Below are 12,155 nucleotides of genomic sequence, written 5' to 3' on the forward strand. Positions count from 1 at the left end.
AAAAAATAAATTATTATAATAATTCATTATTTTTAGAATATTATTGTTTATAAACTAATATTACATAATATATACTATTTTATGTTTATAAAATAGTACTATTAGAATTTATAAAATAAAGAATAAAAATTCAGGGACTTACTTAAAAATAAGGTGATCTTATAAGGACTTGATAAAAAGAAAAATAAATACAAGGACCTAATTAAAAACAGGTGAAAGTATAAGGATCTGATAAAAAGAAAAAAAATTATAGGGACCTGATTCAAAATTGGTTGAAACTATAAGGACTTGCAGATTAATTATCCCTATAAACTATTTTTGACATATTTCACATGTACTAATAAAATTTTTTATTAACTCTCATTTAAAATTTAACAACTTTCTAATTTTATCTCTATTTAATACTTTTCCGTCGTTTATCTCTTTTTATAAGATTCTCTTCTGTAGCTCTCATTTAAAATTTGACTGAAAATCCAAAAACGATTAGTGATGCACATAATTCTCATCCTTTAGACAACAAATGAGCAATTTCTTAATCGTGGTCTCGTTTATCAATTAAATTATCTCAGATTTTTTTTTTTTTAACCAAATAAGATATCATCACACTTGGCGCAGCTTGCAAGTAGGAAACAAAGCACGGGGCTTGCTATTCACAACCATATGTACTGTTTGCAATCGTATATTATGAAAGATTATACACACACCCATATACCCACACATATAAAAAGGCAGACTCTATACAATAATATCCAATTTTCCCTTGGAAACAGATTCACATCATTGTATTGGTGATGAAGATCAAACGGAAGTTGTTCGTTACAGAAACTGTGGCCGTTTGTTTCCTCGGTCAGCAATGGCAAATGCAAAACAGACAGAACAAACCGAAGTGGAAATCCGCAATTTCGTTATTGTGCTACTGGAATTCGATGAATTAAGCAATAGTTTTCCAGATAAACCCAGAAACCACAAAGATCAACAATAACTTAAACCCCCCCCCCCCAAAAAAAAACACACACACACATGTATATATGAACAAGAGGTTGGTTATAAATCAGAAATGGCTGGAACAAACAGAAATCTTAACAAGGGATCTGAGAAGTGAACCACTCCATGACATGTAATGGAGCCTTCACCAACTCCAGAGCAAGCTCCACTATCACCGTCAGGCACAAGCAGCAAGGGCATATACATGTCAACAACAATCTGCACATATCATAACCCCAAATCAATCAGTACCGATTATTCAGAGTCTCGTGAATCTGCGTGTGTTCGTGTATTTTAATTTAATTTAGATCGAAAGCCAGATCACAAGCGGCGAAGTTACAGCTACCCAGAAGAAGAAATCGCAGAAAAATCACAAATTGAAGTCGTCACTGGGAAATCGGCGATACCCAGATGATTAAGAAAGAGTGAGTTACAGAAGAAAGAGAAGGGTGTACCCGATGATCCAGACGACGAGGCCGACAGCGGAAAGGATAAGAGAGAGGAAGGCGAAGGGAAGACCCAGAAGGAAACCCAAAGGCCTGCAATCTCCGTCGGAGCTACACATTGTTTTTCTTTCCGGGGGCCGTTTTCACAAGTCTGCAACTTTCTTCTTGTTATTGAAATGGAACGAGAGAAAGAGAAGTGAAAAGAAGTAGGTATAGGGTTGTTTTGTTCTGTTATTGTGAGGAAGGGAAGACACGTTTTCAATCGTCAGATCCTAAAGAAGTTTCCCATCAAAGAGCCCTTTTGTTTTCCTTGTACGCTTTCAACAATCTTTAGGTTATATTATTATTCAAATCAAATTTCTCATCTCAATTATTGGACCACATCTAATTTTGCGATTTTAAGAACATCACAATTTTGATGTTAATATGGGATAAAGATAATTATTATTAGATTAAATTCAAGATTTTATTATTAGGATATGATTTAGATTATTATTTTAGAATTCTTTTAATTTATTATTTTTTATTATTTTAAGACTGATTAGGATTAGCATTTATTATTATTTACTTTATAAGTAGGGAAAATGGTTAAAAAAAATTCCGAAATAGAAAAATTATACACAAAGACTGGTTTATAAAAATTTCCATCAAAACTTATACTAAACCCACACTAACGTCATTAGAATTCCTTGCTTGTATTTTTTTTTTTATCTGGGCAGTTTTTTTGACAATTTTTTCTTATAAGTATTGTTAGGATCGTCGGTAGATTTTGGATATGGATCGAATCATTCACGATGCAATTTCTCACTAATCTTCTTGATCTCTCTTTTTTCCCTAATCTTTGTCTCTCCCCTTTCTTCCTCTTCTGTTTTACGCCACATTGTATTCCCACTACACTTAGAAAAACAGATTAAATTATATTCCATTGATGATGAACACTTTCTAAACATATAGAGCGTTGTTTTAAAGAAAAAAGGCAATAAAAAAGGACTCTGGACTTTACAGCAACGTTGCTATATTTTTGTGCCTGAGGATTGATTCCCCCCCCCCCCCGGGACAAAAAAAAATCCCAAAAAAGAAAAGGCATAAAAAAATGCAATAGTGAGGAATATATGCTGCAATAATTTATCCTCCAAGGATAAGAACTGAAGTCCCAAAAAAGACCCGTAATATAAATCCAAAGGGGGTCCTACGTCACCACGCGGGTGCCAAAGCAAAGGCAGGCTAGCGAGCTGGAATCGGCCTCAAGTCAAGGAAGGATGCTTCAAGCATCTTCCAATCCACCATCATCTGGTCAAATTGAAATTCTCACCTTCCAAATCAATCATGGAAGCCAGCCTCTCCCGAACCTGCTACAGCACACACATACTCATCATTTTTGGCAAAAAGATCTACTAACATTGAAAAATTTTAATCCCCTCAAACTAAGAGATAATTAAGTGTCTTCAAGTTAAACGACTCACCCAAAAATACGCACAAGATTTACTTCTTTTTCTTTTTACATTACTTCTTTTTTTGTCAAATTCTTTTGCATTACTTGAGGCAGCTCCGTTCACAGCTCAAGATAGAGCTGCAGCATCCTTTACTTCTTCTTCTTTTCTTCCTTCTCATATTTCATACCAATTATAATATTAATATTGAGACACCCCCCTTCTTTTATTTTCTTTTTCAGTTGTCTATATTTGAAAACCATCTGATCACTTGAGATTATCCGAATCTGAACTCTGATCCCCACTCGAAATGGAGATCTAGGGTTTGTTTGGTTTGAGGGGTAGGAGAGACAGGGGAGGGCAGGGTAAGGAAGGGAAGGAGAGATTTTATCCCCATCTTGTTTGGTTTGATTGAGAAGAAAGGGAAAGAAAAATATTTAATGATCTCTTGTTTAGTTCAAAAAAGAGAAGAGAGGAATAGTAATAAATAATTTAATATTTTACCCTTACATATTAGTTTATATTTTTTATTGATATATTATATAAATTAATTTACATCTTAATTTAAATTATATAATTTAATGAAAATTCAGTATTATCATGTTAATATGTGCATTAAAAAATTGGTACCATAATTTTTTATTCTAACTAATATAATAATATATTTGAAATAATTAAATTAACAAATTTTATATGCTCTAAGAAAAATGAAATTTTTTTCTCTTTAGGCTATCCTTTTTTTCGGCTTTAAAATATATTTAATAAATAATATATTTATAAAAATAATAATTTTATAATATTATAATTTTTATTTAAATAATTTTTGTTATAATATATTTTTTAATTATAATCATTTATATTTTTTTTACTTAGTATAATATTTTTTATTTAAAATAAATATTATAATAATATATTTTATGAGTAGTAATGAAATATTAAAAAAACCATAAAAGTATAATGGTCCAAAATTTTAGCTTCCCTCCCCTCCAACCAAACAGACCCCTAATGACGAAAGAGGAGGGATAATGATGTGGGACCCTGTAGAGTGCATCCCCCGCAAGTCTCTTCTCTTTTCACTGAATTCCCTCCATTGATAGTAAGGATTTAAACATACCCATATCGAAAATTGAAACTATAGAAGGTATAATTGCTCAAAAAAGTGCCTTGGTATGAAAAACTAAACATCTTGAGATGTTAAAAAGGTTTCTACATTTGGATATTTTTCCTTGTTTAAGCACGTGCTGAACCGGGGGAAAAAAAAAATCCCTAGACAAGATCAAATTCCAAGGGTGGAACCATGAGGTCAAACCCTTCACAGAAGCACTCTTGAAACTTCATGGGTAGTGACATAAGATAATCCTAATTATCTCTAAACCCAAGTTCCATCAGGTAGACTTGTCATACCCACTGAAAACAAAGACATCAAGCCACTTAAATTGAAATCGATAAGCTTCATATTTGCATATTTCAAAATCCAGTCTAATTTTAATATATGTTTAGATGTCACTGCATTATTAGCTTAATTTACTGATCATTCATACACATGTTCTAGTCATCTTTTGTAGACTGAATCTATCCAAGAATCTCGCATGATAACCCAAATTACTTACTGCACAGAGTCGTTTTTTCTGGTCATTTGCGTCTCTCTTTTCAGGACTGCCACAAGATGATGGGTCATACCTAGACAATAAACGAGGCAAGCACAAGCAACAAAGCAAGAATCAGGAAGGAGGATTAGTAAACTGCCAACTGTCAGCTATCTGGAATAGGCTAAGTTTAAGCTCAGTCTACAAGTTCTTACCAATCACGGGGAATTCCAGCCTCATCTCGAGCAGAAAAATTAAACGGACCCTTCAGTTCTACATTGTACACCTTTAGCAAGTCTGCATGGTCGTACAAAATAGTATTGAAGCTTGTAAACCTTCCATATGGACATAAGCGTGCAGATGCAATGAGATCTAGTAGGTTTTCAAAAACCTTTGAAAGTGGAGTCAGGGGGACAATCCAATTTCTGACAGACATAAACAAACCAATAGACACCTACTGCTACATGTGCAACTTCTTCATCAGCGATCCTAGCGACTATTTTTGATGTCCTGTTGTCTCCAAATCCCACTAACTTCTGCACCAGCCGTGGCCCAGCATCAAGGCCCCTAGCCTCCTACAAGTAAAATAAATTAGTACATTCAGAGCATCAAGATCATATAGATCAAAGCGCTTCTATCTCTGAAGCATGTGATGTCTGAGGGAAAAAGATCAGAGGTGGATTCGTGTCAATCCCCATGACTCAAAATATTTTTAAGAAAAGCCTTCTACCCAGCTATGAAGGTAAGACAATTTTATTTTCATTTGATTAGGATTTCCTCAAGGGAGGTGGTGACAATCCTTGAGCAACACTTCCAGAATGCTTGATCATAAGCAATTAAACACCAATATTTTACTCATTTATCCAAGGATGGCGATGTTCAGGGAGTACTTAAAAAATTTTCTCCAAGCACTGCCCCGCTATTTGCCACCAAAAGAGGATCGAGAAATCAGAATTCTCAGGATTGTTCCAATAGTAAGACCAGTGCTCACACTTATTTCAAGGTCAAAAGTTATGATGTGTCACTTAATCAGCAGCAGAGTCTGCATGAGTCATTCTATTTGTCACATAATCTCTAATTGATAGATGGAATAACAAAACATATAGACTCATGCAAACAGATGCATTGTCAAATTTAATAAGCCGCTTACCACCCAACGAGACAATCCACAGACTGGAAAAGAAGTCCTTGAGAATAGGACCGGACAAGAGGAACAAAGTTACCTGGACTAATGGGATGACTGCCAAACGTGCAGCAACATTGTCTGATGATTTCTCACACTCACTCCACAGTAAATTGTGAGCAGGCATATCTCCATATCTAGTTATGCACAAAGTATACTAAATAAATCATTGTAACCAATGTTTTAGGGAGGGAGGGAAAAAAAAGCGTAAAGTGCAACTATCCTTACTTAAAACCAAGTTCAGCGAGCCTCTGAGAACACCAAGAAAAATGGCGGCTCTCATCATCAGCAACATGAGCAAAGTCAGCAAAGAATCCCTCCCCAAGAATTTCACTGAAGGGAGAAAACCGAACAACAGTATCCCACGCCAAATCAATTGCATTGAGCTCAACATGGGCCAAATTGTGAAGCATATAAGCATTCAGTGGCAAACCTGAACTTTTGGGATCAGGAATTTCCTTCGGAGAAACCTGCATTGGCATGGAATAGCCCATGCAATAATTTAGTCCTCCCTAAGTAGGGAAACTGCATTTCACAGCATGAAGATAAAATAAAATACTCTCTACACATGCCTAATCATGACAAAAACTCGTGCAGTCCAACAAAGCAGCACAAAGGCCCCACCTTGCATTAGCTCATTGAATATTCATCACCGCTAGGAATTCAAGTACGTGGAGAATACTCCGCGTTAAAAGTAATTGGAGTAAGTGAAGTGGAATGACAAATGTTTACGAGTTTTGGGTCAAGTTAGAGTGTTAAACCAAAAAGTAGTCATCCCTTCTGAAGTAGTAGCAGTAACAATAACAACAACAACAATCTCCCCACTGTTTTTATGTTTTAGAACAATTTGCCCAGAAGTTTTTCCTTCCTTTTTTTTTTTTGGGAGTGAATTGCTTAGAAGTTATAATAACTTGCGTTGATAAACAAAAAAGAAATGTATTAGCCCCACAAACATGATCCACTTCGTCATTTTTGGCAACCCAAAAGCTATCCCACAGCGCATAAGTTATAGCAACCAAAATGAAAAACGAACCAATTTGGGTTTTTCGGGTCGGGCAGGTCGGGTGGGCGGTGTGAATTGCCCAAGAGGGAGGTTTTCGCGGCGCCACCTGGAGTAAGCGAGATGAGAGAATCGGCACTTGGTGAGAGGATCACTGGTGGAAAGAACCAGCGAGCCTAGCTCCGCCAAAGAAGCAGCTTCCCCAATCCGGGCATCATGCGCATCGTCGGTGGTCGATGCAGCCGAAAGAAGCTGGGGTTCGGGACCATTGGGTCCCCAGCTACGATTCTCGTTGAGAGGACTTTGCCTCCACGCTTGGAGGCCTGACCAAGGTGAGAAATGGAAAGATGTAGACGAAGAGGAAGACGACGAAGAGAAACTTCTGGGTTTGAAATGGCAGAGCGAGACGTGAGAGCACAACGACCAGCGCGCGAGTGATGAGAGCATAACTGGCAAGACGCTTTGCTCACTCCCTCCCAAGAAATTACTCCATCGTTTAAACTTCTAACCCATTGGCATCTTGGCGTTTTCCTGATTTCGATCGTCACCTTTTATTTTCATATAACACATGTCACTCTTATTTACAAGAACCATTTGCATAATGAGAGGCGAGGCTTCTCCGACAAGTTGTTTATTTCTGCACTAAGGGCATGTCTTTTTGGATCAAAACAAATACTCCATTTGGATTGAGCTTGGCATACCCAAAAATAAAAGGCGCCTGTCAAGGGTCCTTCATAATCGCAAGCTCATTTCTTTTGTGTGTTATGGTTTGCAAACGTACAAAGCTCTTGGTTCTCGGAAGAATTCACCGTCGCCGACGAAATAACAGCTTAATCACAATAACTAATATAAGGCACGCATGGAGGGAAAAAATAAAACCCTTGGCTGTACAATTGTATTAATCTCGACTATAAACCGCCTAATAGCCACAGAAACACGTTCGCTTTTGCTCGATCACTCCTAAGATGCTCAGGATATCATATTACAAAACCATTGGGGACAAAAGCAGAGCAAAAGATGAACTCGCTTGATTGAAAACAAAGTAACATCTCCCTAAGGTTATTACGTTTTAACAACCCAATGCCAGACTCAGGATACCACAACATAGAATGAGATTTCATGTGAACCAATAATGACTTCAAGAAGTTGGAATTACAGAATATCTTTGTATAACACCAAGGAATCCTGAATCTGCCACCACAAAACCAAAGAAAGAAGTCACCAATAGAACTTAATGAGTAGCAGTAGTTAGCAATGTACACATGCTACGGAAAACTACCTAAAATCCTATCTAATTATCACAACATTCTACCAAATATTATACAAAAGTCCGTGTCGAAACAAATACGGCCACGAGCTGCAATGGTGCAAAGTTCCAACAAACGGGAAGAAAAAGATCCCATACTGCATTTGTAGGATAGGATCACTGGTGGCCTTGACTGTGATGCTTCCCCTCTACACCAGCTGCTAAATTTGGATCCATAATGTGGAAGCTTCATGTCATCTTCATGTCATCAATTATCTACTCTAAATACCTGACAACTGCAACATGAATTGAAAATAAGAGGTTGGAAACCAGTGAGCATTTAGCACAACTTCACAATTTTGTATATTATTGATAATAATAATGATAATACTCTTCAGACAGCCAATCAAGCCTTTCACAACTGAGCACATTTTAAAGGACTAAACACGTTGAATTATTCAATAAAAAGACCATACTCGGCATTTTTTATTTTGGCCTCGATACTAGGCAATAGAGCATATACACGAATAGTTGAATTAGAAGACCAGACCTTAGCTCTGCACAGTGAATGACAAAAACGACATCAAGAGATTGACATACATGACCACCATTCGTCCAACAAACTTGGCACACATAAATAGCTACCGAGGATTTCACTACAAATCTGGAATCTGAATCCATTTGATTTATTACGTAGGACGGGGAAGCTAAAATGGATAGGATCATGCCACTTGAAATGGCAAAGAAGTCACTTATAAAACAACTAGCAGTACATAGTCAAAGCCAGGCCCATCTGAAAGTTACCAAATGTTTGATCATAAAGCCAGCAATGAAGACCAAAAAAATTCATTGTACCTATGCTAGGCAAATAATTTCTTAATAAGGGGTAAGGTCACTAGTGACGTATGAATTCTATCTTATACCCATGTGAGCGAGCCACATGTTTGTGTGCATCAGAATTATAAAAATGATATTTTGAAAAGCAGGACAGACACACAGTATGGCTGACCAATACAAAAAGGCAAGAGCAAACCCCCCCCCCAAAAAAAGTACAATATTTGTCTATAATGACAGAACAGAAACCCCATCATGATGAGGTCACAAGGTGCCCTCCGTACGCCCTTTGTGTTTTACTTCAGAGGGGACCATTAAATGAAATGCTTAAGATTTAGATTATGACATAACAAGATGTCACCTGTCTACAGACTAGTGATGCATAAGCGTAAATATGTTACAAACCATCAATAATGTATACGTAATTATAGATTTAATGATAGTTTATTCAATTAATCTTAACATAACCAATCATTTGTCAAGATGCCTACATCCAGTGACAGACCAACAAATGCCCCACAAACCAATAAAGCTCAACAGATTAACCACCCCCCTTTTTTACTTTTCCGAACTACAAACAAGTTCAAGGCATCAAACATTTAGTAGCCATTTTACTGCGATTCCAAGAATTGGGTTTAACCCAAATAGAATTTAATTTATAGAGCCCCCCATGTGGTAAAGGTCTGGTATTGGCCTGCAAGCTTTGATTAAGTTTCCATACAGAGAAAGGTAGAAAAACAACAGAAACAAATATGTAAAAGACTAGATCCCCAATCATGAAAATGGATACAAACAAAAGGCATGGCACACCTGCTACGAAGAGAGGAAAAATAAGGCAAAGCAATGTACGATTTTTTTTCCCCGGGGGGGGGGGGTAAGAAAATTTAAATTATGCAGACAGTACTTCAGACCAAATGAAGGGAACATGACTTGGTTAAGACTCTGATATCTGTGATTATACCTTAGAGAATTAAATTAATTCAGGTCCTCGGTGATCCTGCATCAGATCCAGATGCTGAGGAACTTTCACTATCAGAATCTGCAGAAATAAATAAAATGAGAAAGATAGAACACTAGGTCTTCAACTGCAACAGGCAAAAGTAAATCTGTGTGCGCATGGATGAGAAGTAGGATATATATTATCAAGTTATAAATCGCAGTACCACTTGAAGAAGATCCAGAATCACTGCTTGAGCTGCTAGAACTGCTTGACCTACTCCCATTATTCACCTGTTTTTCTGCTTGTGAAGGAAAAGATGCAGAAGCATTTCTTTCACCTGCCCAGAGATAGCAAGACAACACATTAGTTAATAACAAATAACAAATTGCTTAAAAAATAATAGTTCATGCATCACCAGTCAGCTCAATATTTTACCTGCTATGGTTTCTTGAGGAGCCACAACCGCAGCAGGTTCCAGCGCGCTACAAAAGATCACAAGGTAATTGTAGTTAACAATAATTGTTTCCCAAACACAGGCTAGCAATCGGCAATCATGATTCAGATCAAGACTATACCATTTGTGGGGCATTCTTTGCAGCTTCTGCTCTTTGAATGGCAAGCTCAGCTTTTCTCTTGTTCTTACTCAAACTTTTCCTGAAGTTGGTCACAAACCTATCAAGCTCCCAAAGAGTCTCCGCATCTACGCTATCAATGTCCACTTCAATTTCATCATCATGTTGTGAAAGTGCAGAATTTCTCTTCTTAATGATCTGTACAATCGTATCTAGTTTCTCTGGAGGCAGATTTTGGAGGCTTGTGCTCAATTTTTGCTTTTCCTCATATGTCATGTCTCTTTTATACGGATCTTTTGCCTTTGGCTTCTTTGGAGCGGGGGTTCTACTAGAAGGAGTAATGCTCATGGGTCTTGGAGGTTGCGTCATCGATTCTGATCTGTCCAAAATCCTTCTCATATCAAGGGCAGGCGGAGGTATTGTAGCAGCCCTTCTGGATAGTGGTGATGGTGCAGAAACAGTTGTCCCATAATCCAATACATATCTCATTTCCCGATTGTAATCCGACTCTATTATGGCCCATCTGTCCTCAAATATCTTTGATAGCTGCTCTGCCATTATATGAACATCTTGTCCAGGTGGGTTATATGTCATAGCATTACGAATGTAAGTCTCACATCCTCCGCAAATTCCTTTGGCGATTTGTACCAATTCTTGCTCAGCCTTGTTTTCACAGTACCCAAGTCCATAGGATGTGTGATTATGCTAAAATAATCATGCAATCCAAGGCCCTCAACATCAACAGGAGCATTAAAAACCCAACATGCTTGTGTTTCATCAACTTCTCAAGCAATGAACTGCAACTTTTGAAGAATTTTGATCCCATCCCAAAACCGTGTCCCATTTCTCCCCCACCCTGCTTCTTCCATTCAGTTTTGACTTCTTATTACTCTCTGCAGGAGGGAATTTATCCTTCCCTAGCAAGAACTCAGAATTACTATATAACTGGTTTGCCTTGGGGGTTCTCTTCTCCTTTTCAACACAGTTTCACCGACTCCTTGACAATTCTCTAGCACTGATATGCTTAACTGGTGCAAAGGCCTGGCGGATTCTCTTGGAACACCACCAGATGCTACCCCTGACAGAACACGTCTTGGTCCAATGGTATTACCAATTCTATCATTCGCTAGCATATTTGAATTGCCATAGCCACCCAACTGCCTCTGTTTCATTTCAATTCTCCTGACCAAACTTCTCACTGTGTCAAGCTCGCGCTCAAGCCTCCTCCGAAGCTCTTGCATTTCTTGCTTTGAGCTTGAGCCTAAGTTGATCTTAATACGATTCTCCAATCCAGGATTGATAGCACCATTAGCTGATGGCAACTCCTTAGGACAGGGAACAGTATCCTGCTGCGGATTGGGACCGTCCTGATGAGGATTGGGGCCTGAGGGTTCGTCATGCTGAGGATTGGGGCCTGAGGGTTCGTCCTGCCGAGGACTGGGGCCTGAGGGTTCGTCCTGCTGAGGACTGGCGCCTGAGGGTTCGTCCTGCAGAGGATTCGGACCTGGAGGTTCGTCCTGACGACGATTTAAGGTGGAAGTCATCTGACACTACATCCAATTTTGAATTCAATCTTGGCTGAGCCGTATTCTCATCCGGAAAAATAGACTGCGCGCTGGGGGCAGAGCCAAAACGTTAGTGTCATTCTTTTCGGTCTCATTGACACCACCATTATTAATGGTGCTATTCTTATTGTCATCGTTGTTAGCTGTTGTGGGGGCAGCAGTATCGGTAGCAACGGTGTTCAAAACGTTAGCTTTGTTCTTCGGTCCTTTAAAAGCTTTCCTCGTGTACACCTTACTCTCTGTGTACCTCTGTTTCTCTCTAGTTCCGTCATCTCCTCCTACTATAGGCCCGGAAGCCATACATCCAAAACCCTAATTCTTTTCTTTACACCTTTTCTTTCCAAAACTAATATCAAATCCCAGTCTTGT

The 12,155-nt window shown here is 38.1% G+C and overlaps 3 protein-coding genes across 4 annotated transcripts; all 3 read right to left on the minus strand.

The window, feature by feature from the left end:
* Positions 1-661: 661 nt before the first annotated feature.
* LOC114762460 (signaling peptide TAXIMIN 1) lies at positions 662-1,672 on the minus strand. Its single transcript, XM_028951943.1, has 2 exons — positions 1,440-1,672; positions 662-1,203 (listed from the first exon to the last, which is right to left on the minus strand). Exons 1-2 carry the CDS (start codon positions 1,547-1,549, stop codon positions 1,080-1,082), a joined length of 234 nt encoding a protein of 77 aa, XP_028807776.1. The 5' UTR covers positions 1,550-1,672; the 3' UTR covers positions 662-1,079.
* Positions 1,673-2,615: 943 nt separating this feature from the next.
* LOC114762465 (uncharacterized protein HI_0077-like) lies at positions 2,616-7,208 on the minus strand. Of its 2 annotated transcripts, none has more exons than XM_028951947.1 (7): positions 6,663-7,203; positions 5,858-6,099; positions 5,670-5,766; positions 4,838-5,021; positions 4,662-4,743; positions 4,471-4,540; positions 2,616-2,779 (listed from the first exon to the last, which is right to left on the minus strand). In XM_028951947.1, the coding sequence occupies exons 1-7, from the start codon at positions 7,074-7,076 to the stop codon at positions 2,717-2,719; spliced, it is 1,152 nt and encodes a 383-aa protein (XP_028807780.1). In that variant the 5' UTR covers positions 7,077-7,203; the 3' UTR covers positions 2,616-2,716. The 2 variants fall into 2 exon arrangements, 1 of the variants encoding a protein (XP_028807780.1); XR_003742251.1 differs by having other exon boundaries at positions 2,709-2,779; positions 4,662-4,781; positions 4,905-5,021; positions 6,663-7,208.
* A 287-nt stretch (positions 7,209-7,495) lies between these two features.
* LOC114762467 (transcription factor GTE4-like) lies at positions 7,496-11,765 on the minus strand. The gene is given in 9 exon segments (XM_028951949.1): positions 7,496-8,171; positions 9,671-9,748; positions 9,873-9,986; positions 10,085-10,131; positions 10,220-10,823; positions 10,826-10,984; positions 10,987-11,088; positions 11,091-11,202; positions 11,205-11,765. Coding segments are annotated over 8 exon segments (1,758 nt in total). The 3' UTR covers positions 7,496-8,171; positions 9,671-9,689.
* Between the last annotated feature and the right edge of the window lie 390 nt (positions 11,766-12,155).

Source organism: Neltuma alba, unplaced genomic scaffold, assembly GCF_004799145.2.
Source record: "Neltuma alba isolate B1F8T4 unplaced genomic scaffold, ASM479914v2 tig00011215_pilon, whole genome shotgun sequence".
Taxonomy (NCBI): Eukaryota; Viridiplantae; Streptophyta; class Magnoliopsida; order Fabales; family Fabaceae; genus Neltuma; species Neltuma alba.

Bases quoted from the DNA above. Each gene is read 5' to 3' on its own strand.
- LOC114762465 (XM_028951947.1), bottom strand. From the start codon at position 7,076: ATGCTCTCATCACTCGCGCGCTGGTCGTTGTGCTCTCACGTCTCGCTC. The intron at 6,100-6,662 runs GTTCGTTTTTCA...ATGCCAATGCAG, and splicing joins GACCCGAAAAACCCAAATTG to GTTTCTCCGAAGGAAATTCC. The intron at 4,541-4,661 runs GTAAGAACTTGT...TTTATTGTCTAG, and splicing joins GCTGGAATTCCCCGTGATTG to GTATGACCCATCATCTTGTG.
- LOC114762460 (XM_028951943.1), bottom strand. From the start codon at position 1,549: ATGTGTAGCTCCGACGGAGATTGCAGGCCTTTGGGTTTCCTTCTGGGT. The intron at 1,204-1,439 runs GTACACCCTTCT...TGATATGTGCAG, and splicing joins CTCGTCGTCTGGATCATCGG to ATTGTTGTTGACATGTATAT.